The 27650-nt window shown below is 42.3% G+C and overlaps 2 protein-coding genes across 10 annotated transcripts in view; one reads left to right on the top strand and one right to left on the bottom strand.

Moving 5' to 3' along the window:
• Positions 1 to 2127: 2127 nt before the first annotated feature.
• Positions 2128 to 10573, top strand: MYOG (myogenin). The gene is made up of 3 exons (XM_061630338.1): positions 2128 to 2682; positions 6144 to 6225; positions 9696 to 10573. The coding sequence occupies exons 1-3, from the start codon at positions 2128 to 2130 to the stop codon at positions 9815 to 9817; spliced, it is 759 nt and encodes a 252-aa protein (XP_061486322.1). The 3' UTR covers positions 9818 to 10573.
• Positions 10574 to 13128: 2555 nt separating this feature from the next.
• The window catches only part of PPFIA4 (PTPRF interacting protein alpha 4), a 175864-nt gene continuing 161342 nt past the window's right edge, over positions 13129 to 27650 (bottom strand). For 6 of the 9 annotated variants that reach the window (XM_061631803.1, XM_061631809.1, XM_061631804.1 and 3 more), the window contains 6 exons: positions 25764 to 25861; positions 23975 to 24150; positions 21960 to 22028; positions 18221 to 18398; positions 16546 to 16642; positions 13129 to 14309 (listed from right to left, as the gene is read on the bottom strand). In XM_061631803.1, the coding sequence (XP_061487787.1) occupies positions 16584 to 16642; positions 18221 to 18398; positions 21960 to 22028; positions 23975 to 24150; positions 25764 to 25861 (580 nt within the window). In that variant the 3' untranslated portion in view covers positions 13129 to 14309; positions 16546 to 16583. Of the gene's footprint in view, positions 14310 to 16545; positions 16643 to 18220; positions 18399 to 21959; positions 22029 to 23974; positions 24151 to 25763; positions 25862 to 27650 lie in introns of those variants that run through there. The other 3 variants (XM_061631808.1, XM_061631810.1, XR_009763446.1) reach the window with 2 other exon arrangements.

The following is a 27650-nucleotide window of genomic DNA, read 5'->3' as shown; positions in this document are numbered from 1 at the left end:
ATGCTTCCCTGCAGAGACTATTCTATAATCTAGGTGCCATGATTGAGAAGACCCCTGTCTCTCTATGCATCTCTGGCACTGAAGAGATTAAAAGGGAGGTTTGGGAAGAGGATTCAGCAGGTTAATACAGGAGAAGGTGTTCTAAAAGACACTCTAATCCAAGGCTGTTTGGGGCTTTAAAAGCAGGGGTGTAATCGTTTGTGGTCTCGGGGTGTCTTAGACCCCTTACTTTTTGGGGTGCAGGGTCCCTCTGTCTCCAGTGACCCAAGCCAATAATCATGAAAGGGGAGTATGTTAGCTCCTGAAAAGAGGCTTCTAACTTGCTTTCTTGTCCTTTCCTGCTGATTGGAGCCAATCAGAGTGAAAGGAAGCAAGTCAGCCACTGAGAAGATTCTTCTCAGAAGCTAACACCCCTCCTTTTGCGCTGATTGGCTTGTAGGGGCATCTGTTGTTGTGGGAGAAGACATTAACGAGGATCTGTTTCGCAACTCAGCATCACAAGAAAAAAAGGGGGAAAGGTACAGCTGCAACTGTGATGAAGTGACTCTACACTTCTGAATTTGCCACTACAGTAATACCTCAGTTTAACGAAGTTCATGCATTCCTGGACATTACTTCTTTAACAGAAACTTTGATACCAGAGGTAGGAATGACATGGAAAGAATAGGGATAGGTTCCTAACCCTTAAAAAAGTAGAGCAGTTCAACATATTTCAGCACATTTTTTATTCAGAAACTAACAATACGCATGTTTGAAATGAAACAACCAGGTCAGGTAAGCCTTGCATACAGACCACTTGACGACATCTTGCAAAATATATCCAGAGATGCCTGCCTTGCCTTTTTTCTTTTATCATGAAGCATCTTGCTATAGCAATCTAAGGCTTTGAGCACAGTTCCCGTCTCTGTACTCTTGAGCAGGCAGGCAAGAGCCAGCCACCACCACCACCCTCTGCTTGGTCTCTCTCTGCCATCCTCCCCTATACTCGAGCAGATGCTCTGTTTACTGTAGAGATGCCTGCACCACCTGGCAAGGAGTGCCATTTCAGCCATGCATTAGAGAGCGACCTGCAACAGCCGCAATCCAGTAGACAAGGAGCCACATTCTGACTGTCAGAGTGTGCGCCACCCACCCAAAAAAGGCTTCGTTAAAAGGAGCTTCTTTCCTAGAGGATTTGTTAATTGAGGTATTACTGTACATTACCATTTAAAAGTCAACATCAGCACCTTGAACTGAGTCCAGAATCAAATCTGATAAGCAATATAATTGATAAAGGATTAATATGCTTCAAATCTGGCAGGCATATCCAGGACCAGTTGAAGTTTCTGGGCAGCCCCACATAGGGAACATTACAGTAATCTAACCTGGAGGTGACAAGGGCGTTAATGATTTCTGGCCTAGGGCTGCTGGCTACCTTTTTCCAATGGGCAGAGGCACCTCAAGCTTCAGCTTTGGCCCAGGTGACATTATTAGTGTTGCCACCTCTATGGCAACCACTCACAGTCACTCGCAAGGCAGAAAACCAACCGGTGAAGCTTCTCCAGCAGTGCTGGAAAAAGCGTCACCTGTTGACTTTTTGCCACGCATGCTGCTGTGTTGAAGGCACAGCCTTTCTACCCATAAACAGGTGATGCAGCTATAATGGTGCCATCTGGGCTGAAGCAGAAGTCAAGGTGTTGGAAGGGGAATGGCTCTTCAATTCAGGAGCAGAATTGGACCTGCCTTTGTGTCTGTCCCTCCACTGCTGCTTCCAGAAGAGCTGGGAGGCCTTGGGGCTGGCAGGGAGCAGTAACTGAAAGGAGCAGATGAGGCAGGAATGCCGCTCGGAGCTGCCAGATCAGGGAGCCGACTGATCATCAAGATCATTGTAGGAGAGCAAGTGAAAATAAATCCAATGGGGCCGTTGTTTGAGAGGCGGCTGGACTGCTCTGGAGCACATGCCAACTCCCCCCCCCGCTCCCCACTTCAGCCACAGCACTACCCCAACCAGCAGACTAATCCCCACAGGGAGAGTACATGAAATCAGATGGACAAGTTTTGATGCGAAGCAGCAGCTTAGGGCAAGCTCAGGTTTCCTGGAGGTTTGCTATATTTATCTCTGTGATTTAATGCCCGCACGGGGTTTAAATGCCACCAAGCAGTTGGTGTGAAGAGCCGGAGTTTCACTCCCCAACACAGGCTCAGCTTTGCCAGACGCTTGCCATGGAACTCCTAGAGACCAACCCTTACTTTTTTACAGACCAGCGGTTTTATGATGGGGAAAACTACCTGAGCCCCCGCGTACATGGCTATGAGCAGACAGCCTATCAAGACCGAACAGCTATGACACTTTGCCCCGAGGGCAGGGCTGTCATAGAGGAGAAGGCCTCAGTCCTGCCAGACCACAGTCCTGGCCAGTGTCTGCCCTGGGCATGCAAGGTATGCAAGAGGAAAAGCGTCTCCATCGACAGGCGCCGGGCTGCCACCTTGAGGGAAAAGCGCAGGCTGAAGAAAGTAAATGAGGCCTTTGAAGCTCTGAAACGGAGCACTTTATTGAACCCAAATCAGCGGCTTCCCAAGGTGGAAATCCTGCGCAGTGCCATCCAATACATTGAACGCTTGCAAGCTCTGCTCAGTACCCTCAATCAACAGGAGAGGGACCAGCGGGAACTGCGCTACTGTAACACCAGCACCCAGCCAGTGGTAAGTGACAGGGGAAGGGTACAAGCTGTCTGGAAGTGTCAAGTGTTGCTACACAGCACACACACCAAATGTGTGTGCTGTGTAGGGGTCAAATGTGACTGTACCGGCCACTCTTACTAAGTAACAAGTTTGGCCCATGGGCAAAGGAACATAGGAAACTACCTTATACCAAGTCAGACCTTTGGTCCATCCAGCGCAATACTGTCTACACTGACTGGCAACTGCTCTCCAGGCTTTTAAGCAGAGGTCTCTCCCAGCCTTACCTGGAGATGCCAGGGATTGAACCTGGGACCTAGATGCTGTGCCACTGAGCTACGGGCCTTCCCCAATAGCATCCAGCAATATGTTCCAAAGTTCCAAGTTGAATGGCAGCTTTTTTGGTTTCAGTTATTGGCTCCTACACCATACCTATCCTGCATATTTTATGATAGCAGGGAATAGGATGCACCCTGTTTCCTGATGTGTTATCACCATTTCTGCAGCCTAAGGCAACTGTAAAGCCACCCTGAGAACCGACACAGAGAAGTCAGCATGGCCTGGAGGATTTTTCCTTTCCAAATTCCAAAAGTTATTTTAGCATAGTTATATAATGTCTATGAAATTGTTTTGCAGCCTTCATGCTCCCAACATGGAGTATTAGTGGGCGACCTTTCAGAATATATGACATTTCTGCATTGTGTTTCTCCACAAATCCAGTTGTGACTACCTTGCTAACTCCCACTTAAATTTATTGAGCACATGAATTTAAAAAGAGTGCAATAAACTGTGGTCATCAAAGCCTGGGTGATTAAGTGGATTGTACAATGAAGAAATGTGCAATAGACACTTTTGATATCTATAGGTTGTTCCCTTTATCACCTATGCAGAAGTTCTTCCTGATGGGCATGATTAGCAGGACAATGATTGGCACAAACCTTGTAAGCAAAATGACCACCATACAGAATTTTATTCAACAGATGGCAATTCAAAAGCAAGTTCTAGTATATGTCCCAATGAGAAAGTATTGGGGGTGGGGGGAGAGAGCTTGAGAGCTGGACACCTGTTGAGTTCAGATGGGTTACTGGATATCTCCATGTAAAGGTGCGTAAGGGCATTTGGGTACAATGGACCTATAGCCCAAATGGAAAGACTACTTAATTAAAAGATGAACAAATGCCTGAAAAGCATTCTAGGTTCCTCTTACGAGGTTTCCCTGCAGCAGAGGGACTTGCCTAGCATCAGTAGAACTCTACCTTGCAGAGCATCCTTTTGGGATAAAGATCTTGCCAGTAAGTTTGTTTCATGATTTTCTTGGCATTAAAAGACGAAAATCAGGAGGACTGTTGAAAAAGAAATGAAATGTGGGAAAGGAATTGTTCATACTGTCTTCGGCAAACTATTTCACACTAGCTGCTGACTGAAAACAATCTTCAGGGCTGGTTGCAACTTGCTCTGATCCTCCTCTTCCTTTGTGTTGACCAGTAACAAGTATTTTGATCAATTAAAAATGGGGTTCAGAAGACTTGTCTCCCTTTATACAGTATTGTCAAGAGAATTACTACCTCCCACAATCTCAACTTAGTTTTGATTATTTTTTAGTTGTATGATGAGACATTTTTAGTAAGTAGGCAAAATGAGTAAAATAGTAGTATTGTATAAATGTATAAGGCTTGTTTGATGTCTGTCTTTGATGAATGGTTCTTTATAAATAATAATATAAACTTTTCAATTTTATTAACTGTTTATATTATTTTACTGTACATTTTATTTTGGTGTAGTCAACTTGAAAAGAAATAAAATCTATTAAAAAATTAAAATGTGTTTTGGAAAGAAAGGACTAAAGACGTGTTGAGGTCTTTGGCAATATTTAACAGATTTTTTAAAAACATCATAGCCCTAAATTTTTACTGGAAATACCCCATTTACTTTATATTGTCTGCCTCCTGGTCTTTAAGAAACCCAGTGTTTTGCATGGGCAGTTTTTAGCCCAAGAAATGTTCAGCTGTTAATTAGTTACATACATACTATAGTTGCACTTCTGTTTACCAGCATTGGAGGATTTGTTATGTCTCATACCTGGGAAGTTCTCCACTTCTTATGCTCTCTTATTTTGATCAGTTCAAGGAATGAAGTGGTGAAAATACCCAGGCATGAGTTGGCTATTGTGTAGGATATTTTGTGAGAATCAACATAACTTCCCCTTTCATACCTGTCTCATTTTGTAAGCTTGCCCACTGGTTCTGTTGAAGCAGATGAAGCACTTATCTATTAGAACTAGTTTATTTTCTTTTTAAGTCCAAAGCACAGCATGGCTACTTCTCCTTTTTCCAGCTACCTTATCATTTCAGCAGTCCTTGTGTTTTTGTAGGCTGCATGCTCCCATATAGCACAAAGCTAGCCCTGGAATGCTCATCCAGACTGATTTTTAAAAAGAGTAACGAACAGCTGCATGCTACCCCTACCCCATGTATGCACACAGCATGACTACACACCCATTGTCATTGAGTGGTGATAGGTTATTGCACTACTGGCACTGGATTCAAGTTTGCAAGACTTTAGTTCAAACATACTTTTAAGGCACTTTTTCTTTAATTATGCAGACACACACATTCAGACAAAGGAAAAAGAATGGTGGAAACATCAGTACCATGTGATCAAACTAAATCATCAGTTCAATGTGATTAACTGCAAGGGGAAAACGTGAATCCTTTTGGATTCAGTGAAGCATTAACTTCTTCAGAGAGGTACAGCAAATAAAATGATGCACTAAAATGGCTGGGTTTAGGTACATGATTGTGGTGCAATTGCACAGCCACATATACCACCCTGTGACAGAATCAACCTAGTACTCTCAAGTGGCCCCAGGCTGTAAGTGATATGAGCAGAATCCGCCCTGCAGTTCCTGTCACACTTGTGCTTATGTGTTACTAAACCACTGTTACTTGTAGGAGATCTTGCCTGGCTCATCTTTAGATGACACTTCCAACCGCAGTGCAACCTGACTGTGCACAGGAAGCAATCATGTCAAATATTCAAACATCTAGCACCCATCAAATACCTTTCCCAGATGGTGCTGGGCTTCAGATAATTTGTCCCTTTGTTCGCTGTCGAAAAACATTGAACTGCATTATGATAGAATTACAGTATATGTTCACCTGCTCCAACAGCACTACCTGTCAGAAACAAAAAGGACTGTATAAGACCATGCTTAGTGTTATATGATCCCACCCACCCTCCAATCTAAATCCCAGTGGGATCCTCTTTACATGATTTCACTGCCTTTGGGATTTTGTCAGTATTTTAATTAACAGAAGGTGAAATATCTGAACAGATGAGAGACCATTCCTGCCCAAATAATATATAAGGGGATGTGTGGGGGAGAAGAACTGTGTGAGCCAATAAAGTGGAAAATGCAAGAGTACATTCATAGTGGAGAGCTTTAAATATAAACAGCCCTAAATGCCTCCATCTTCTAATTTCAGGTGACTAGTGACCATGGAACCAGCAGCACCTCATGTAGCCCAGAGTGGAGCACCCAACTAGAGTTCAGTACTCATCCTGGAGGTAAGCAGGGCACATTGTCCTCTGGGAACTCAGAGTTCGATCCAATTATTATTTGGAGGCAAAGTTCCACCTCATCATCAGCCAGCATCATCACTCCCACTCTTCTGCTCTACCCCTTTCAAGTACATGAGTCCCTTATGCCTGTTTCCAAGGGGTTAGAGGTAGAAAAACTACATGCTGTGATTACATTTCTGAGTTTCCTAACTGGGAAGCAGTTGCAAACCTGGTGAAAGCAGACCTCTACTCTAGGGGCCCCTCCAGACATCCTTTCTATTGCATATACATGCTGGTTTGTGCTTAGGATGCTATTGGGATGGTCATACACAATCCCACTTTCAATACTATTTGTGACTGTAAAATTTTGGGGGCTGTCATACTGTTTCGTTTCCAATCAGTGCATATCCTCTAATTTTCTGCTAAAATCCCATACCTTTTCATACCACACTGGGGCCCTCCAGACTGGTTATGAAATAATCACACATGTTAATGGTAGAGCAACATGTGATCAATATGTCCTGGGATCAATATGATGAAGGCTGGGTTTATAAATATAAGGAAATAAATGTGACTGTGTTAGGCACCACTGAAACATTTTAATCTCTTCAGTGATTTCCCTACATTATAAGCCCTATTTCCCATTTTACTTATATCAATAGATTAGAGAAGACAGGATATGGACAAGAATATTAACAAATGAATGCAGAGCTGGAAAACAATCATTACAAAACACCACCAGTTCAAGCTCTCTGTTTATTCAGCTTGAAGAACTTTACAATATAAAACTATAAAGAGCAAACAGTTTAACAGCAAAATAACATCACATCTTTTTGCTTTTGTTACAAAGACAACAAAGTCCTTTCCCAGTCTCTTCTTGCCAACACCAGGAACTGCAGATTATATTGCTGACCCCACACATACCAACCTATACATTAACTAGTAATTTCAATTTGTGACCTTGCTCACTATTACCTTTTCCAGCTGAAATGTACTTTTTAGGGTTGGTGGCCCCATTGTAATAGTTTTTGTAGTGTAAGAAAAAAATGACATGCTACATAGTGAAATATTCTGCTTTTGCTAGCCCTTTGATCACACATATTTTTTTTCAGTAAGCTTCTCTGGCTGCTGCTATTATCTTCCAAAGCTTACTGCACCAACAATCTATTGACAACTCCACAGACTTTCCCAGTTTTGTGTAAAAACAAGTCTAGCCCCAACCAATATAAAGTGTACTGGTTCTTTTGGACTCATGGATGAGTGTTTTCTTCAAGCACAGAAAGCAGCATCCATTTTGGAGTTTTCACAATCATTTGCCCTATAATTTTAGACATTTCTCGTAGCACTATTTCAGAAATTCTCTACCGGTCCTGTGGACATTCCCACCAAAGATGCATATAAGTCCTTTCCAATAGCTTAGAGACAGATTTCTCTGCATGTGTGCTACATGAACAGGAATATAATACCATCTATGCAATATTTTTGCACCGTCAAAATTTTCATTGGCTTCATTACCCACCAGCTTTCCTACTGGTTTGGAGTTGGTTCCTCCCAAATTATTTCCCCCAAACTATCTTTAATCCCTCCAAAGTCCCCATTATTGCCTCCACAAATGTTGTGTATATTCTGGATACTGATCCCCTAGATTCTTCATCAGCATCCAATATGACTGATTCAAAAAGGGTGATTCGGATGCCTATGAGCTACTCATCATGTTAGAAACAAAATATTGTATTTGGTGAACATTTAACCAAATTGTCCCCAAACCATCTAAGATTAATTGTAGCTGTGTGAGCAGCTGACCTCTAATGTAAAATTCCCCCAGTCTATTAAAAAAGTCTCATCTCAAAATCTCTAAACTGAATCTCATTGTCAACGCTATAAAAAGACAGGTGAACCCATCTTCAATTTAAAAAATCAGAATCAAGAGACCATTTAATTAGAAAGGTACAAGCTGATATTGTGGCTGGAACTTAAAATAATACACATTCAAATTAAACATACACATAGATTTTACAAGTGGGGGGTGAAGATGGATGTACAGGAGAGTGGGTGTGCTATTTGCTTATTGTCCTCAAATATAAACATGGTAATGTTAGATATCATGAGCACTACAATTTTTTTTAACAGTCTTGATTATATAAAAATTGGGAGACTTTTCTCCCCAGCCACTTTAGGACCCAACAGGCTAGGTAAGTTCAGTGGTAATTTCACATATCAAATCCTGTTCATCCTCTCCTGTCTAGCAGCGATCAGGTACAAGAGACAGAAGCAGTAATTCCTCCTGATAGTGCAGATATTTTGGGAACCTGTCTGTCCCATATTAAAATATCCAATATAATTCTGAAGAACCTTCATGGTATCTACCAACAATAGCAGTAAGAATGTTTCGAGATAACTAAAGCTATGCAAAAGTATCAACAGACCTGTCAGCAACACAATTAGACAAGTCCCTTTTTTTAAAAAAAAACCAAGCAGTGGAATGCCATCAAGGAGGGGGGCATCTGGGCCTCTCCAGGTAAGGAATCCCTCTGTAGGGCATAACAGAGAAAGCCTAGTTTCTCTACACATTTCTACTTCTGATGTGATGTGATGCAGGGTCTCTAAGACCTAGGATCTGAGAGAATGGATAGTACCGAAGAACGCAGTCCACATAGGCAGCATTTGGATACTTCGTCATGCTAATAAAGTTATTTGTCATTTTATTTGAGGCACTGAAAAAATGCTGGGAAAGTAAGAGGCCAAGAGTATTTAGTTCACTCTGCATAAAACATTTCTCTACACTAATGTTGGTAATATATTAATTCTAATTTCTGTGCCAGTGACAAAACAGGAACAATTTAAAGGGCTGTGAATGTCTTTCTTTTCAAACAATTACCACTTTTATTAAGTATTGTTCTGCCAAGTGGGTTGTAAGATAAACACTTTGCTTAAGTTCAGAGGATTTTCTGCAACTTGTATTAAAATTAAAAATATTAAAATTGAAATTGAATAAAGCACATTTTTTAAAAAATATCTAAGATTTGTAAAATATAAATCAATTGATAATATGCAATCTGTGTCCTTATTTATGGATCTTTATATTTTCAGTAGTGTTGGTTCACTACTGTCCAACACAGTAATTCTTGAATTCCCACCATCATACAGATGAAGTTACCTCTGCAATTTGAAGTCAGATGAAATTCAAATGAATTGGAACATAATCCCTCCTTGTAAAAACAGTATGGTGTTAGTTGCAATGGATGTCTGAGTATACAGAATGGGTGCAGTGCTTTAGCCTGCAATCAAGTATCATTAGCACTTCAGTATGAAGGGAAGGTGGAGGGACATATTTCAAAGAAAGAGAGAATACTAAGCTAGGTTCCACAAATAGTTTGTGCCTTTATTTTTGCCTAGGATTCCCTATTCCTTGATCAGCAGCAACCCAATTCTCAAAGAAAGCCACATGCTTAAGGTCACTCTCTTGTTCTCCACAGATCATTTGCTGAGTGATGATTCTTCTGAAGACCACAATCTTCACTCGCTGTCTTCAATTGTGGACAGTATTGCTGTAGAGGATGTGGCTGTTGCGTTCCAAGAAGAGAGGGCTCAGAACTGAGGTTGTAGACAAAGATGTTCATCTCTGTGTTGTTTTTTAAGTCACCACACCAGCAGATCGTAGGGTAGAAGAAACATGTTACTAGGACTTTACAATTACAAAAAGTTCCTCTCCTCATTAACACTGGCTGATGTTCCAAATGGGGAAAAGTTTTCCTTCCTGACTAACACTGGATGATGGTTTATTTCCCAAGCCACAAAGCCATAGACTTTAACCACTGAAGCCACTTATCCAATTCCATACACCTGAATAGTGTTTTTTCTCCCAACTCAGAGGCAAGCTTATTGGGGGGGGGGGGTAGTAATTTGTATGTTTGCCTGGTTTCCAGAAAGGTGGAGATTGTGACTTTATTGATAGCTTATGGATCTCATTTCCTCTGGAAATTGGGATGGAATTAGCTGATCAAAGTATTCTGATGTATTATTGGGAACACTAATTAAGGGTGAGTTGCCTGTTAAGGAAGGATTCCAGTGTGGCCTTCTTTCTTTTTCTATTTGTAGAAGTTTTGTTTCTTTTGGGGGCCAATGGTCTTTTTTAAAAAAGAAAAATGTGGGTGTGTGCAAGTGTGTGTATTTTTTTTACTTTAAAAATACTGTCTGACCAACTTCTTTTGGCAGTTTGCAATTTCCAGGCCCAGAAGCCATATAAAATTCTGCCACTGAAGTCTTTTCTACTGTGTGGAGTTGCCATTTTTTGTATTTTTGCTAACTTATTGTGAGATTTCTTTTTTTTAAAAAAAAAATAAAGGAGTTTTTGTTTGAACTTTTTCTTGAGCTTGTGTGGAAGACAGTTTTGGTTCCCTTTAGAAAGTTTGATTCAAAGTAACTCCCAAGGAAGTTTTAATATTCAAACAATTTTTGGACAATATGTCATCTTCTGTACACCTTTGAAGTCTCCTCCCCTTTTCTACTATAGCTGATGCCTCCTGTTATTCATTCTACCAAAGCAAAGCTTGCTGGGCAACATCAAAGGGACTATAAAGATGTATTCTAAGCATCAGACACCAAGCTGACATCAGAATATGAGCACGTGCTGGATTAGGCCAATGACCCATCTAGTCCAGCATCCTGTTCTCACAGTGGCCAACCAGTTGCCCAGCAACTGGTATTTGGAAGCATACTGCCTTCACCTATAGAGGCTAAGCATAGCCATCATGGCTAGTAGCCACTGATAGCCTTTTTCTCCATGAATTTGTCTAATCCTCTTTTAAATCCATCTAAGAGGATCTATCAAGTGTCCCACTATCATGGATAAAGGATGTAAACTGCTCAGCAGGTCTATAGAAATTTCCCCTCTGCCATCAACCAGTCTGGATTTTTTGTTCCTCTACATTCATAAAATTAAATTCTTAGGAATCATTGGTCCTGAAAAGTCATTTGTATAACAGGCATTTCAGTCACCACCAGGCCCTTGATTTAAAAAATTTAGGGTTATATCGAATGTTAGTCATTGTCCCACTGAAAATAATGGACATAATAGACTTAAGCTAAATAAATTTCCATGGGTCTACTCTGAGTAAACCTTAGTTGGATACAACTTCCACATTCCAAAGAGACGAGAAGGGTCCGAGTTACTATATTTTCAAGCAAGGATATGGAAGAGCCAAGGAAATGGTTTTCCAGGGGCATTATCAAGCCTGATTGTGAATAATGGTTAGTTCAAATGCAATGTTTTTTGAGGCCCTAAATGCATAGGAGTTTCCTGAGTTCAAGGTGGGAAGTAGTGATTGGCTAAGGGGCAGGTGGGGAGTGGCCATGTGCATTTTTCTACCAAAATGCACTCCATCACCCCCTCTGATCCTATTGTTCTCCCACGTGCAGTAATTGAAAAACAATATGCTTCTGAGAGCCCAATGTAATCCGTTTATAAAGGTACCTGTCTGCTGCACTTCTTGATACCTCAGCCTCTGTTGGGACTGATAATTCTGCGTATCTCCACATTGAATGCAATTGGCCAGTGTAAGAGGCAACAAAATTAGTCTGTCTGTTGCATCTATGTATGAATTGTAAGAACATTAAGAAGAGCCTTGCTGGTTCAGATCAAAGGCCTATCAAGTCCAGCATCCTGTTTCCCACAATGGCCAATCAGATTTATTTGTTTTATTTTATTTATTATTACATTTATATCCCACCTTTCCTCCAAGAAGCTCAAGGTGGTATATGTGGTTCTCTTTCCTCTCCCTTTCTAGCCTGTGAGGTAGGTGTAGCTGAGAGACTGAGACTGGCCCAAGGTCATCCAATGGGCTTTATGGCTGAGTGGAGATTTGAACCCTGGGCTCCCAGGTCTTAGTACAACACCCTAACCACTACCCCACACTGGATGCCTATGGGAAACCTGTAAGCAGGGCATGAGAGCAGGAACATTCTGCTGTTATTACCTAGCAACTGGATCAGAGACATATTGCCTCTGATCCTAGAGGTAGTTGTTGCTATCATAACTAGTAGTCATTGAGCTATTGGAAAGGAGGAGATCAAAGCAATCAGGAGGCATGCCCAAAACAGGAATTCATGCAGAGGTAGAGGGTAATTTTCACTCATAATCACTTCACATTCTACAAATAAATATTTTTGTGCATGAGAGTGAAGTGTGCCTCCATATTCAAAAGAGGTGTGCTTCAGGTATTGGACATCTAGGGAACAACTGCCCTAGTCTGTGTGTACGTACTGCTGCAGGATCCATGTAAGATCAGCACAAGCAGTGTGCAGCTTGTGTAATCTGGAAAAAAAAAAGAAATTAGCACATCCAAAACTCCAAAAACATTCTGCACACACATGCCCTTGAAACATAAGGCAGGAGCCCCAATGCAGATGTGTCCACTTGGGACCCATCAGAACAGCTGTTTGCCAAAGCCAGTGGTAAGGAAGTAATGGATCCAGCCTAGAGCACAGTATAAGGCAAGGTATCAAGTTGTCACACACTCGCATCTTCACTCACTTGGCCTGCCAGGGGACTCCTAGATGACTGGGCCTGAAAGTTTCCAGTTGGCATGTGTCATTCAGGTAGGGAGACTGCAGTCAACAGGTGGATAGCACAACCTTTGTGTTTCTCCTTCCTTCTCATCCCTTCCAGTCATAAGGTCAAATAGTGTTAAACTGCCCCATTGGGCCACTAGAAGGGTGCAGTCAACTGGTGGGCAAGTTAACTACCATCATCAGACCAGATTTGGTTAACATGCTACCAGTTACTACAAGCACTAGAACTGTGTCCTGTCAAAGGGTTGCTTCAAATTACAGCCATGCGACTCTAAGCTAGTTGTAGTTGTGCTGAGAAAATCTGTATTAATGCAGAAGAGAATTATGAATCCATCAAGCCTTGCTTTAAAATCCGATTTATTGGAACACACATACACCCATTCCTGACTTCTTTGCAGGGTTTGGAATCCATGCAGCACCAATAATATGACAAAAGAAAGAGGTTGTTGATATAAAGGGATCACTTACTCTTTAAATTAAAAAAATATTTAATACTGTATTAGGCAAGTCGTACACCAAAAAGACATTGCAACTGTACAGTCTCTTGGATATTGCACTTTGAAATAGCACGGTATGAGTATAGGGCATTCCAGCCACCAAGAAATACCACGTCAGTAATAAGAGGGCCACACAAGGCAAAAGGCAGCATGAGGAGACAAACGGATCCTACCCTAGAAGGAAGAAACAGTAACAGCTAGGAACCTTTCTGGATCACAGGCTATCTGTAAATGCAAAGAGAAGAAAGGGGAGACTTTCTGTTTGCCTACAAGGGAAAGAGAGAGCATTTACTGTGTACCCCACAGAGTTGTGAGGGCATCACTTGTAATCCCAGCATCAAATTAAATTCCATACGTGACAAGGGACCTGGAAGACATACAAACTTGCTCGGTAGCTACTCTCTTCTTTCCAGCCCTGGTCCTTTCATATCTGAAAACCAATAATGTCTATTGGTAGAAGTTCCCTGTAACCTGTAGCATGGCGGGCAGTCCCAGCAGAAATACTTGCAGTGCCTGAGGGAACGTTCTGAGCTGGGGTCACCCATTATCTCATTGCTTTGTCTCCTTAGCGATTGTCTTATTGGGTCCGAGCTGTAGGGTGGAAACAAGCAGCTAATGCTGCTCTCAGGCATGTTGGCACAATGAGCCACAGGCAGATAATGGTGCAGAGACTGCTGCACACCAGCATTAAGGTGCCGCCATGTCTTACCAGACCTACATCACTGCATGACACACAGTGGGGAGAGAGAAGCCTGTTCTCTTTCTCAGTGAGAGTGTGTCTAAAGCCAAGGGAATTGGGAGGGATAAATGGAAAAGCCACAGATATAACTGGGGTTGAAGGACACCAAACAGGAAATCAGGGGTTGTGTACAAGCAGGAGGAAGAGTGTTCTTTTGGCCGTGTGGCCTGAAGTGGTTGGCCTGTAAGCTTCTGTTCTTTGGAGTCAAGAAGCAGGCACAATCTGGTCTCTGGCCTACTCTCGGAAAGCAGCCAATGTATAACCGTACAAGTAGTGGGAATGTGCTGCAAAACAAAAAGGCAGAGAGACTACATTAAAGATAAAGGGTATTATTCTGAGGCAAATCTGCCCTACACCTGTGGTCTCATATTCATCTAGCAATCTAACTTTGCTCTACTACAGCAGCTAGGATTGTCTGCAAACTTGGCAGATGACACTGTTTACAATACTGTCTCATTCCCTGACTAGCCAAAGGGAATCATACTTGCCAAACCAAAAGAGGCAGGAAAAAGATCTATTGTATTTCAAATGAATATTAGGAAGGGCTGTCAGCTTTTCACTCCAGCTTTGCTGCCTCCATTACTAATCACCAGGGCCAGCTTCAAAGGGTGGAAGACTGGGCATTCAATAGAGCCCCAACACCAGCAGAAGGGCTCATTGCTCCAAGAAGTCACCATTCTCAATTGCATGGAGCATCTAAGGAGGTCACAGAACCTGCAGTTTGCACACCCCACCTCTGCCACATTAGGAGATCTCACTATAGCTGCCTTGCTTGAAAACCCCCAGAATCCTGGAGCTGGAAAATGGCTATTCACCAGCCTTTAGCACAGATTGAGAGTCCACACGGATCAGCACAGAAATGGCAGAAGGAATGCTAGACACAAGCACAATCACAGTTAATCCTTGGATTTTGACTCTGGAACCCACAATGAATAAGGCCAAGTCTGTTCTTATCACTGGAAGCTTCAGTACCAATGTTGCCTTGGGGAGAAAGGGGCAAACTTTGCTATCTTTATCCAACAGCTGTCATCTTTATTTCTATAGATGCCTACCCAGCCCCTATTCAGCACATTCCTGCTCCTTACTCTTTGTTACTATGACATATTAAGATTTTGTCAACACTTCAATCCCTTGAATAACTTTAGTGAGGGTGAACTCACAGCATGTAACCAAACTGGAAAGTTTCCTACTATGCAGAAAACAGCTTCTGTAATAACCCAGAAAAGGAGAAAATATCAAGGGCTCAACTGTAGCAATTTCTCTGCTAGCAAATGGGCTCTGTCTACAAACACCTTAGTTATGAAACCCATCTTGGAGTATAGCCTTTTTTTTTAGAAGTGAAGCAGTCTTGTGAAAATGAAGCTCCTTTTAAAAGAACAGTTTGATGGCCAAGCAGAATACATGGACCTAAAATTCATGTGTAGGCAACCTGTGGCTCTGCAGATAGTGTTGGACTACAACTCTCATTATCCCTGACTGTTGGCCATGGAAATTAGAGTTCAACAACATTTGCAGAGCCACAAGTTGCCCATCCCTAATGGATAGATGTATCTGATAGGCTGGTTTTTCTTGCATGTAGGCAAGATCCAAGACGTTCTGTTATATACCATCAATCCAACTATGTATTCATTTTATATTTCTATCCTTCCTTTCTTCCAAGCAACTCAGAGAGACATTTCAGCTTCACTGTAAACCTGTAAGGTAGATTAGCGTGAGGAAGAGTGACTTGCCCAAAGTCACACAGAGAGCTTCATAGCTGAGCAGGTATTCAGATAGGCTTTCCATACCATACCCCAACACTACTGTTGCTGCACCACACAGCTGATGGTTCTCTGCTGAATCAAAGACATTTAAGTCATGTGTACCTTCAACATTATGTTATCAATGCACAGTGAAGGGAAGAAATTTGGAATTGGAGCTCAGGCACAATGACTTTGTCCACTCATCTTTGCTGGTTTATCTAAATGTTGGATTACAAAATCACTGAAGAAAAATGAACCTGTGCATTATTGCCCTATAGAGAAAGGACACCAAAACAGAACTGGCTGTTTCGTGTGCACTGAGGAATCACTTAACACCACATGCTAGAAGTCACTGCTGAGCTGGCATCTGTTCCTACAAAGTCCAAGACACAGCTAATCTTTATAGTGCCAAGCCATTATTTGTTGTTTCTAAAACTAGGGTTGTTGAATGAATAAAGCTGTCCCCCATCAGCCACGTGAGAACTGTGTCAAGTCCTCTGGGCTAAAAGAAATTATAGGAGCAATGTAGATCCTGCAGTTCACACATGGAACAACCCCCATGCAGCTTCCTTTGTCCTGATTCTGTTTCCCACACTTCTCACACAGAAGATTGAACCACCAAATAAGGAGCTTCCCTGCAAATGAATTAAGACAGACAACAGAAGTTGTCTTTAGAAGCCCAAGATGGAGTGGCAGAATTTTGGTTTCCTCTATTAGCTTCTGGAAGTTCTCTAGTCTACTGAGATTATAGCTGCTCTGCCCTAATTTCTAAACTTACCTGGGGCCTGGGCCAATGGTCCCATTGGAAACTTAATCTCAGCAGGAGTATGTACGAACTGTGGATGTCTCCAGCCTTTGGGACCCAGATGCACCAACTGCAAACCATTCAGTAACACATAAAAGCATGCAATTAGTGACGTCAGAGTTCTCATGCAAAGTGCACCATTAAACCCTTTGTTACCTGCTGACTAACTGCCTAGCTTGGCAAGGCAGATGGCTGAAGTGAGTGAATTGCAACATGAATGCTTCAGCTGCCCATCTAGGTGGTGTTAGTAGCAGCAGTAGGCAAAGGGAGATAAGAGGTGAACTGTAGCCACACTGGGCTCAAGGCAAAAGTCAGGCAGACAGGCTGAGCTGGGCTCAAGGCTGGAGGAGGGGAGGCAGGTAAGTAGCTCACACAGTGGTGGCAAGGCAACGGCAGCCTCAGAGCAAGGCTAGTAAGCAGCCTAAGTGGGGCAGCGGCTTTGCTCTAGGCCAGGGGAGGGCAGAAGGCTGGTAAGTGCCTGAGGCAGCGTCATGATGGGCTGGGCAGGTGGGAGGCCAGTAAGGTTTGTGAGCTCCCGGGGAAGAGGAACAGTTTCTGAGTGCCTGTGTGTTTAGGAGTGCCTGGGGTGTATATGTTTGGGGTAGGGGGGAGAGGGAGAGGGAGGGAGGGAGAGAGAGGGAGGGAGAGAGAGAGAGGGAGGGAGAGAGAGAGAGGGAGGGAGAGAGAGAGAGGGTGGTGGTGGTGGTGGTGCCTGGGGTGTGTGTATGTTTGGGTGGGGGATTGGTGGGCGAAGCACACAGGGGAGCTCTGCCTCCCTAGTATACCAATAAAAGTGTAAGCCCTCACGAAGTCACATGTGCATGTGAGTGAGAGAGAAAAGGTCTGTGTGTGTGTGTGTGTGTGTGTGCATTTGTGTGTTCAAGTGCGTGTTTGGGGGTGCCTGGTGTGCGTGTTTGAGGCAGGGTGTGTGAGTGAAGCAAGCAGGGAAAGCAGCCCCTAGTTAGCCAATAAAAAAGTAATAGCTAATGCCGCTAAAAAGGCACAGAAGTGTAGTATCCTAGCATCAGGTGTATATGGCTTCAGAGCTCAATAACAGAGGACAATTTCAGACCATTTAGTGATTAAATAGATGGGAGTCTAAAATAGCCACTCATTCTACTCATGGACATACTGAAGGGAGACGAGTTACTAAGTCATTTGAGCGGGGGTGATATTCACTGGATATCACAGATAGCACACTCAATTTGCAAGGGCTCGGGTCAGATCCATTTTTCCAGATTTGTTAACAACCCATCAGTAAATATAAAAATATAAAGGAGCAAACTGTTTTGCAACTGCATCCTTGAGCTAAAGGATCTAAGCAAATCCTATGCATGGAATTCAGACATGGATATCTCAGCAAGAAGAACATATGGGACATTAATTGTTCCTAGAATTTTCTGTCCATATCTAAACTCTGACACCAGCATCACATGCAGAGAGTACAAGAACCAAAAGTAAGGTTCTCATGTTTCCTAGACAAGTGATCCATGCTAGAGGTCCAATTAGTAGTTATGATCTTATTCAGGAAAGCAGAGTGTTTGGCTTCTTAGCAGCAGAGGCACACCATGCAGCATCCAGACAGACACCTGATGGTTTGAGATGGTCTAATTCATCTCTCATGAACATAAGCAAAGTTGGACCTTACCTTCTGGTGGCATTTTCTTCGGTGGCGCTGAAGGAGGTGGCAGGGGCACCAAGGAGGTCACTCGGAACCCTGCTGGGAGCGTCTCTGCTGATCCACTGAGCATGCTGATGCTGTGACAGTCTCGGGGACGGAAACGCTTTCGCCAGGAGGGGGTTCGCCGAAAAGTCTTGTCATCACCCTGTAAGGAAAGGGAAGATTATATATCTCGTACTAGGCAGAGTGATCAGGTAGGTCTTCATCAGGGAGAAACAGAAAGTCCTGTCATTTGTAGAAGGGAAAGGGATTCAAGAGGCCTCCTGTGCTAGAGGGAGGGCAGCAAAGTCTGAACAGCATGGACAAACAGTCCCTCAGATGGGGTGGGGTCAATAGGTGGTTCAGGCCAGCCAGACTTCATAAGACATGCCTCTGAGACATGCCTCCTAGCCAGTACTGACCACTGTGAGCAGTCCAAGTTACCTACAAACTGACTTTTGCTCTGTCCTGCCGCCCTCATTGGGACCTGGCAGTACTCATCCTGACTGGACTACCAAACTTTCCATACCCCAACCCTGCTCTTTGAGATGTGGCCTCCATGCTACCAGTGAGTACCCTGGTGTCAAAACAGACCTCCCCAGGACTCTAAGCCAGGAGAAAACAGGATATAACCTCAGTCTCCAAGGTACATATTTTGTTTCCCATAATTAGTCTTCCACATACTAATTCAAGGTGTATATATCTGTTCTTAATTTGTTCAGTGTGCCCTGTCTAGATGGGCCAGTACTGACTAAGACTCTCTCAGGGCCAACCTTCACAACCAAATTGGCATGAAGATAAACTTATGCAACTGCTTCATTATATATCCACCTCAACCCACATAGACAACATTATTGCAAAAATTCTGAAAGAGGGTTAAATGATTGTATAGTAACAAATGGATTGCGCTGCAAGCTAGGAATTGGGTGAAAAAATCTTTCAGTGCTATACCTCAATATTGAACATGGCACAAATCAGCTCAACATAGTTGCTTGAATAGGTCTTCAGTCTCCTTTTCATATATGGGGTCAAGTAGAACAAAGAGCTCAGCATTCAGCAGAAATCTCTCAGGATTAATATTCTAATTTTCTAACCCAGACACACACTTTTCAGAAGTTGGCCCTATTTTCCTATGTGAACACCTCTTCCATAGCTCTGGAAACAATCTAGGCATTGTAGAATAGCTTTATTGCTCATGGCCATTGGCCGCCACAATAGAATGCAAACTCACAATTACATACAAAAATTACAATACGACAAATTATTAAACCATTAAAACCAAAGGCTGTATAGCCATGGTAATCCTAAAAACCAGAATCGGTGATTAATCTACAGCTAAAATAGTTGTTCCAGACTCAGATTCACAGCAGAATTACTGGAGGGCCTAAGGTATGACTTGCTTTTGATACTTGGACCTGATTTTACCTGCGGCAAGGGCAAAGTTTGCCACTTGCTCGGTTAGGAACATATCTCTACCAGCTAATAGAACACTAATTTGTTCCAAAAGAGGCCTACTTGACAAAGAACAAATAATAGGGGAAAGGAATTTGGCCCTCGGCTCTTTATACAGGGGACAATTCAGGAGATAATGTACGATATCCTCCACCGGGCCAGATTTACAGATGCACAGGTGAAGGTAAGTTGGAATTTTGGCGTATCTCCCTTCAAGCACCGCTGTAGGCATTGATTGAAAACGCAGAGCCGTAAAGGCTCTTCTCAGCAGTGGTGCATTTAGATGAATGAAATATTGCTCCATAACAAAAGTAGTTTTGAAGATGGAGTACCAACAAGAAAAGGAGGACTGCGTGGAGGCTTGTAGGTCAAACATTTTTTTGGGAGGGGCGAATCTGTCATACCCACCAATCTTAGCCAATACCCAGCTAAAGCCACATGGGCCATGGCTTCTAAAGGGACAGTGCCTGTCTCTATCCTCATAAAAGCGATGGGAGTGCCTTTTGGAGTTGCCAACATATAACGAAGAAAATTTTTTTGTACTTTCTCTAAGATGGAAATATTGGCATAGCACCAAATCTCCGCCACATATAGGAGCATCGGAATTATTTTCCTTTGGAACACCTCAATGGCAGGCGGAATCAAACTACCTCCTTTAGATTTAAAGAATCGAAGTAGGAGCCAAGTCAAGTGGAGGGCTTTCAATCTAATTGATTCAAAGTGAGGGTTCCATGTGAGTTTGGTGTTAAGAGTGAGGCCCAGATATCTATAACTGCGTTTCTGCTTAATACATTTGTCCTTTAATTTCCAGACATGGGATTTGTTTTTTTCCCCAAATACAACAACATTAGTTTTGGAATGGTTAATTAATAGATGTTCCTTATCACAAAACCTTCCTAGTTGTCTTAACAGTCTCCTCATGCCAATTTGAGTGATGGACAACAGAGCTAAATCATCGGCATAGAGTAACACCGAGAGCTTGTCATTTAAGATCGAGGGAGGAAAGTACTCAGGGCCCGACAATTCTGCGACAATATTATTGATATAAAAATTAAGAAGAAATGGGGCCAAAAGACAACCCTGTCGGACTCCTCTATTAGTTTGCACAGAGTCCGAAAGGAGGCCATTGGCACTCAGCCTGACCCGGAGTGAAGTATTTGTATGGAGCATTTGAATCAGCCAAAATAACCGCCTATATTTGAAACGGATAGCTTTTGCCACAGTCGTTCTCTGTCAATGAGGTCGAAAGCTGATGTAAAATCGACAAAAGTGACAAACAATTCCACCTCAACCCACATTCTGCATTCCCAGAGCAGCATGAAAAAATATAATTCCTACTACTTCTTGGGGAGTAGATTTCATATAGTCCATAGGCTGAGGTTTTGTCTGCTAACATACTTGCACCATTTTCACTAGTGGGATGAGTTTAAAATTTATGCAACCACGTGGCTGCTCAGATTTTAGTTTAGTCTTATTCAATTGAAAAAGGTTTGTGCTAAACTAAAAGAGGAACATCCACTCAGGGTTGGTATTATATTTCCTAAAGTAAAGAACAAGTTTGTTGGAGTCAATGCCCCAGTGTACGGCAAACAGAATTCCCTCGGATATTTTTTTAAAAAAGTAAACAGCACAAGTTTTGCCAACACTACTCTTTCCTCCCCTAAGAAATGAGGACACAGCCTGCGTTCCAGCTCTTCTCCTCACACCTGACATTTATGTATAGGGGATTCCGTATCTGTCTGCAAACTGAAATCTCTATTGCTTAGCATACACAGTTGTGTTTTTCCTAAACAGAATCTCAGGAGAAAAAAGAGGGGGGAGACCCCAAGATGCTAAAAAAAGGGGATTCTTGAAATGAAAATCCAAATAAGTTTTATTACAAAAGAAAGCCCAACGCGTTTTGGCCACTCAATGACTTGGCCTTTGTCAGGGGATGAGCAGGTCTAAAAAGTATATCTTCACCAATTATGTCTGCATAAATGTGCATGGAGTTTCTGCACTAATTCTGTGCAACTAAATAATGACCATGGAGCCCTTTTTTTTAGCATCTTGGGGTCTCCCCCCTCTTTTTTCTCCTGTTTTATCTTGGATGCTTACCACCCTCATTGCCTAAACACAGTCTCAACACTTAGTGTTCTTTCACAGACAATAACTGCAATGTCAGTCCTATTTCCAATACTCTATTTGCTTCATCAATTTCTTAGCCAACAGTATGGGCCCAACATTTCTCAAATTCCCAGCATGATTTAGAGAGAGGATAGTACTTTGTACTCACATCATCTAGCCTCCTATCAGTGCCCAAGGCAAGCAGGTTGTTGAATTCTCTCTCCATCACCTGTCGTGCCTGGAAATAACATAGATAAGCCTACAAGAGTGGTCTATCAAAATGAACACAATGACACTGATACCACACTAGCAGAACTGCTAAACTACTAGTCATAGTAAATCAAATATTTCTTGAAAGCTGGTTTATCACCATGGAACACATCTGACACTTTTAATCAAAGAATTTGTATTCTGAGTTTCCAGTTGATTGCAAGCATTGTATTGCTGTGAGATAAACGCTTATGAATGGTGTTTCCTGCTGACTTTGCAGGGGACCAACAAAAAGAAAGGGCTATTGCCTTCATGCCCTATTCATGGACTTCCCAGAGGAGCTGGTTAGCCACTGTAGGGGAAAAGGATGGCGGATTAGGTGGAACTTTAGCCTGATCCAGCAGGGCCCTTCCTTTGTTCATTCATAACAACAAAGACACATAGTTAACACCAATGAGACATAGGGTTCTGGTGCAGGATTCATCCCCTACCTGCTTCTACAGAGTTCAGCCTAATTTCATTGGCAGCTGGGCTTTGTGGGAACATTTTTGTTTTAGAAGGCATGGTTGAGTCATAGAGGCTGGCACATGGTGGCACTGGTGAATGGGTGGGTGGCTACTGGTTGGACAGCTGTCCATGTTTAAAATATTAGTGCCCTTCTTCTCCTACCTCTTAATACTGGAGGGTGGGAAGCCTGGAGAACAGAGGTAACATTAATGGATAAGATCAGGTTATGTGGCTGAAAGGGAGGCAGAGCTGGCCTAGGCTGCCTACTTGTGATGAAATTATTCAGAAAAACTGAGATTTTCTTTTGGGAATGGGTGGGTACAGGGAGAACATACTGAGGTAGCAAAGCAGGGATTTGAGTGGTACTGAGTAATTATTACTATTATTATAAATTGCTTCCTATAAGTGTCTCAAAGTGATTTTGCAATACCATAAAACATATATAAAACAATTGCACATATAAAAACAATTTAAAACAGATGCATATAAAAAACAATTTCAGATCCAATACAGATAATCAACTGGTAAATATCCACTTAGAAAGCTTGCTGAAAGAGGAACGTCTTCCAACAGAAAACACAATAGAGGGAGTTCCACAAGGCAGATGCCACCACACTAAAGCCCTGATTCCTAATTGTACAGAGCAGACCTCCTGATAGGATGTTATCTTCAGGATGCCGTTCTTGAAGAGTGCTGTGATCACTGGGGTATATAAGGGATGAGACTAGGGAGGAAATTAACTGAAAGGGAAATTATTTCAGAGGCTTTATATGTTTGGGACTCAGATCCCACATTTGCCTTGTGTGCAATTTGTTGTTTGGGGCAAGTCACTGATTTCTTCACCTCACTAGTTTGCCTTCAGTGAAACAGATGTTGTGCTGCTGCAGCAATTGTAGGGTCAAATGAGCAGTTGGTGTTTGGCACTTGGATCCCAGCTTTGCAACTCAAGTTTGTGGCCTAGGACAAGTCATTTGTCTCTTCTTTGTCCAGCAAGTTGTTTCTAACATGGCCAGACAAATGCCTTCAGGAAGCTTACAAACAGGGAATGAACACAACAGTGCTCTGGCATTGCGCCTCTGAAAATTGAGGTCTCAAGTAGCTATTGTGACTGATAAGTGGTGGATCTTCCACAGGTGGAACTGGGGTGAAGCAAATATGAGCAGTTTTGTAGAAGGCTGTGCAAAGGAGCCATATGATAGAAAAAGCTTAGCAGTTCAGGGGAATTTATAGCATCCTTACATTTTAGAAATATCAGTTACCATTAATAAACATACATCCAAGTCAATAGGAATTACCCTATTTTCAGAGCGCTATGATCTAAAACATATTTCTTGGTTTTTTAAAAAAAATCTTTCATGGTCTCTGAAATTCCACTAACTGGATGTCCCATACCCTAAACTCAAACATCTTTAGACAGAAATATGTAACAATAATCCTGAAAGCATCAATGTAAACATTTCTTCCCACCTGAGTGTTCTGAGTGGGTATTTGTAACACAAGTGCCAGACTATTATAATCAAAATTTTCATCCAAAGCTATGAGGGCTCCATGGACTCCACTCTCAATGATGTTGTTGGCATATTCTCTAAGCCCAATAGATTGTATCCAGTGAATTACTTGATCGTTGGTCCAGACCAATACATCTAGAAGATAATGTAGTCATACATTCAGGAAAAATGAAACAATTATGTCCTCATAAGCTGGCTAAAGCAAAACAGAAAAAAGCATGATTATGATATATTGTCTAAAAGTCTGCAATGCAAGCTGCAAGGTTAAAAATGATAGTCCACCTTGTGTGAACAGACAATTCATAAGGTTTTCCTAAGCTTTTTCCTAGGTACCATCAACATCATTGCCCAAAGTCTAGTAGTGTCATTTGTTCACAATATCATACACCAAAAACAGGATGGTCAGAGCTCTAGCTTCGATGGAAGAAACCTCAAGACAACAAAATAAAAATGTAGAACACAGAAGGTTGAAGCCCCAACCAATAGTCAAGATGGGCCAATCAAAGAAGATATATTCACAGAAAACTATGGTGAATATAGCAAATACCAATGGAATAAAACTCAATAAAGGAATAATACAAAATGAATGAGGCAGCAGCCATAAAATCAGTAAAATAAATACAGAAGAAGCCATAAAAACACAAATAAAACCAGCTCTTATATGTTATCATGCCTTGACAAATAAAAAAAAGTTCACCTGGCACCAAAGAGACATCAAAGTAGGTGCTCAGCTAGCTTCTCTAGGGAGGGCACTGCATATATGGGACATCATGACTAAGCCCTCTCCTAGATGACCACCTGCCTAACTTCAGGTGATGGGAAGACATGGAAGAGGTCATCTGATGAAGAACAAAGAGTTCAGACAAACTCATGTGATAAAAAGGCAGTTCCTTTAGATACGCAGATCGCAAGTTGTTAGGGCTTTACAGGTAATTGACTAAACCTATCAATTGTGCTTTTTATACCCTTCCTTCAATGTCCTAAGTAGTCATGAATATTGAGGTTTTGGCAACATCAACATTTACTTTGTGTTACTAAGAGATAAACTATTAATCAATTAAAAAGCTTTAACTGCTTGACAGTGCTAAAAAGAAAGATCACAACTGTTCTAATTTCTCAAAAACCTACACAACTTGTTCTAGGGGAAGGAGCTATCAACTGATGTTCTTTCTTGGGATTAGTTCTTAAGTGAAGCAGACTCTGGAAGTTCTCTGAACCTCAAGATATCAATCTTCAAGCTAAAGCTGGAATTAGGAACATAGAAATCTGCCTTATACTAAGACCATAGATCCAGGTCATATGGTTCACACTGACAGACACGGGCACTCCTGGGTTTCAGGTAGGAACCGTCCCTAGCCCTATATCTGAAGACACCAGGGACTGCAAGGCAAATGCTCTACCACTGAGCTATAACACCAATCACATTCCCTGAAGATGCAAGTTAGCAACAAACAAGATATACATTTGGGAGAATGAAGGAAGAAAACAGTTAATTTAAGACAATATAATACTGGCTTCTTTGAAGCACATATTTTATGCACAGAAGATCCCTGCTAAAACACCAGTTGCTGAAAATGGATGTAGGGGAGATGCCACCTTCCTCTTCGCTGCAACTGGCAAATGTTAAGTTTGTAAAACAGCAGAGCTGGCACTTCAAGAAGCAAGAAGCAAAAAAGAATCAAGAGCTCAGTTTCATGAACTGGTTCTTTTGCAGCTTGCCACAAATAGATCTCTTCATTGTAACCTACCTTTGATTTCATGCTGGCTTTCCTCCCGCCTCCTCTCCAGCTCTTTTCTATCATAGTTTAGTCTTTTCAGGCACATGATACCATACTGCAGGCTTGTGCTGCAATGACACAATACTGTACTTACTTCAAGGCATTGCAAATCAAAATCTCTCTCACCATTTGAAACATGACTTATTTTATTTATTTGCAGCATTTATGGCCTGCTGTGAGGAGGCAGCAGCAATGGTGCCATGCGCCTCCATGAGTCCTTTCAGCTCTACCAGCAATAAACAAGGTCAGGCTTGAGAGTACAAGCAGAAATTCTGAGGGAGAGGTGTGGAAAGCAAGAAAGAAAGGGAGATTACAGAGGAAGAGGCAGCTGCAGGAATAACCCCATGGTGTCTGGCATTATAAGAGCACAGTCAGGCAAAGAAGACAGTGGCTCCCTTTACCCCAGTGTTGCAGGTGACGAAAACGTGGACAGGCCAAGTAGGAGGATGGCAATCTCAATTCCTAAGAGCCAAAGGGAGGGTGAATATAAGAGGGTGGTATTGAGGGAAGGCATGGTAGGAAAATGAAGGGGGAGGAACATAAGTACAAGAAGATAGAGGCCTATAGGAAGGTCCTATGATGAACCGGGCCCCCACTTTCCGGTCTGCCCTGAAGAGAGAGTGGCCTGGCATTCTGTGGAACCTCAGGGGGGAGCAGTAGAGAGGAAACCAGTCCACATAATTATATATAATTATAATTTATTTATTAATTTATATCCCTCCCTTTCTCCCAGTAGGAGCCCAGGGCGGCAAACAAAAGCACTAAAAACACTTTAAAACATCGTAAAAATAGACTTTAAAATATATTAAAACAAAACCACCATTAAAAACATATTAAAACAAAACATCTTTAAAAATATTTTTTTAAAGCTTTAAAAACATTTTTTTAAAAAAAAAAAGATTAAAAATATATTAAAAAGCTACTCCAACACAGACACAGACTGGGATAAGGTCTCTATTTAAAAGGCTTGTTGAAAGAGGAACTTCAGTAGGCACCAAAAAGATAACAGAGATGGCACCTGTCTAATATTGAAGGGGAAAAAATTCCAAAGGATAGGAGCCACTATGCCAAAGGTCCATTTCCTATGTTGTGCAGAAACAGGCCTCCTGATAAGATGGTATCTGCAGGAGGCCCTCATCTGCAGAGCGCAGTAATCAACTGGGTAAGACGGTCTTTCAGGTATCCTGGTCCCAATCTGCATAGGGCTTTGTACACCAAAACCAGAACCTTGAACTTAGCCCGTAGCTAATAGGTAGCCACTGCAATTCTTTCAACAGAAGGGTGACATGTTCGTGACACCCTGCCACAGTGAGCAGTCTCGCCGCCACATTTTGCACCAGCTGCATCTTCTGGACCAATCTCAAGGGTAGCCCCATATATAGTGCATTACAGTAATCCAGACTGGAGGTTACCAGTGCATGGACAACAGTGGTCAGGCTATCCTGGTCCAGAAACAGCAGCAGCTGTCTTACCAGCCAAAGCTGGCAAAAGGCACTCCTAGCCACTGAGGTCACCTGAGCCTCTAGCGACAAAGATGAATTGAGGAGCTCCCCCAGAATACAGACCTGCTCTTTCAGAGGGAGTATGACCCTATCCAAAGCAGGCAACTGATCACTTATCCGAGCTTGGGAACCACCAACCCACAGCATCTTCATCTTGCTAGGATTCAGATTCAGTTTATTGACCCTCATCCAGCCCACCACCAAGTCCAGGTGCCGTTCCAGGGCTTGCATAGCTTCTCCTGATTCAGATGTTACAGAGAAACAGAGCTGGGTATCGTCAGCGTACTGACACCTTGCCCCAAATCTCTTGATGACCACTCCCAAGGACTTCATAAAGATGTTAAACAGCATGGGG

Source organism: Rhineura floridana, chromosome 6 (assembly GCF_030035675.1).
Source record: "Rhineura floridana isolate rRhiFlo1 chromosome 6, rRhiFlo1.hap2, whole genome shotgun sequence".
In the NCBI taxonomy this organism is placed as follows: domain Eukaryota; kingdom Metazoa; phylum Chordata; class Lepidosauria; order Squamata; family Rhineuridae; genus Rhineura; species Rhineura floridana.
This window is presented reverse-complemented; position numbering and strand designations above follow the sequence as displayed.

What these genes read in the sequence shown, in the direction of transcription:
- MYOG (XM_061630338.1), top strand. Translation starts at nt 2,128, where the DNA reads ATGCCACCAAGCAGTTGGTGTGAAGAGCCGGAGTTTCACTCCCCAACA. An exon ending in ACACCAGCACCCAGCCAGTG is followed by an intron (nt 2,683 to 6,143) that starts GTAAGTGACAGG and finishes TTCTAATTTCAG; the next exon opens with GTGACTAGTGACCATGGAAC. An exon ending in GTTCAGTACTCATCCTGGAG is followed by an intron (nt 6,226 to 9,695) that starts GTAAGCAGGGCA and finishes TGTTCTCCACAG; the next exon opens with ATCATTTGCTGAGTGATGAT.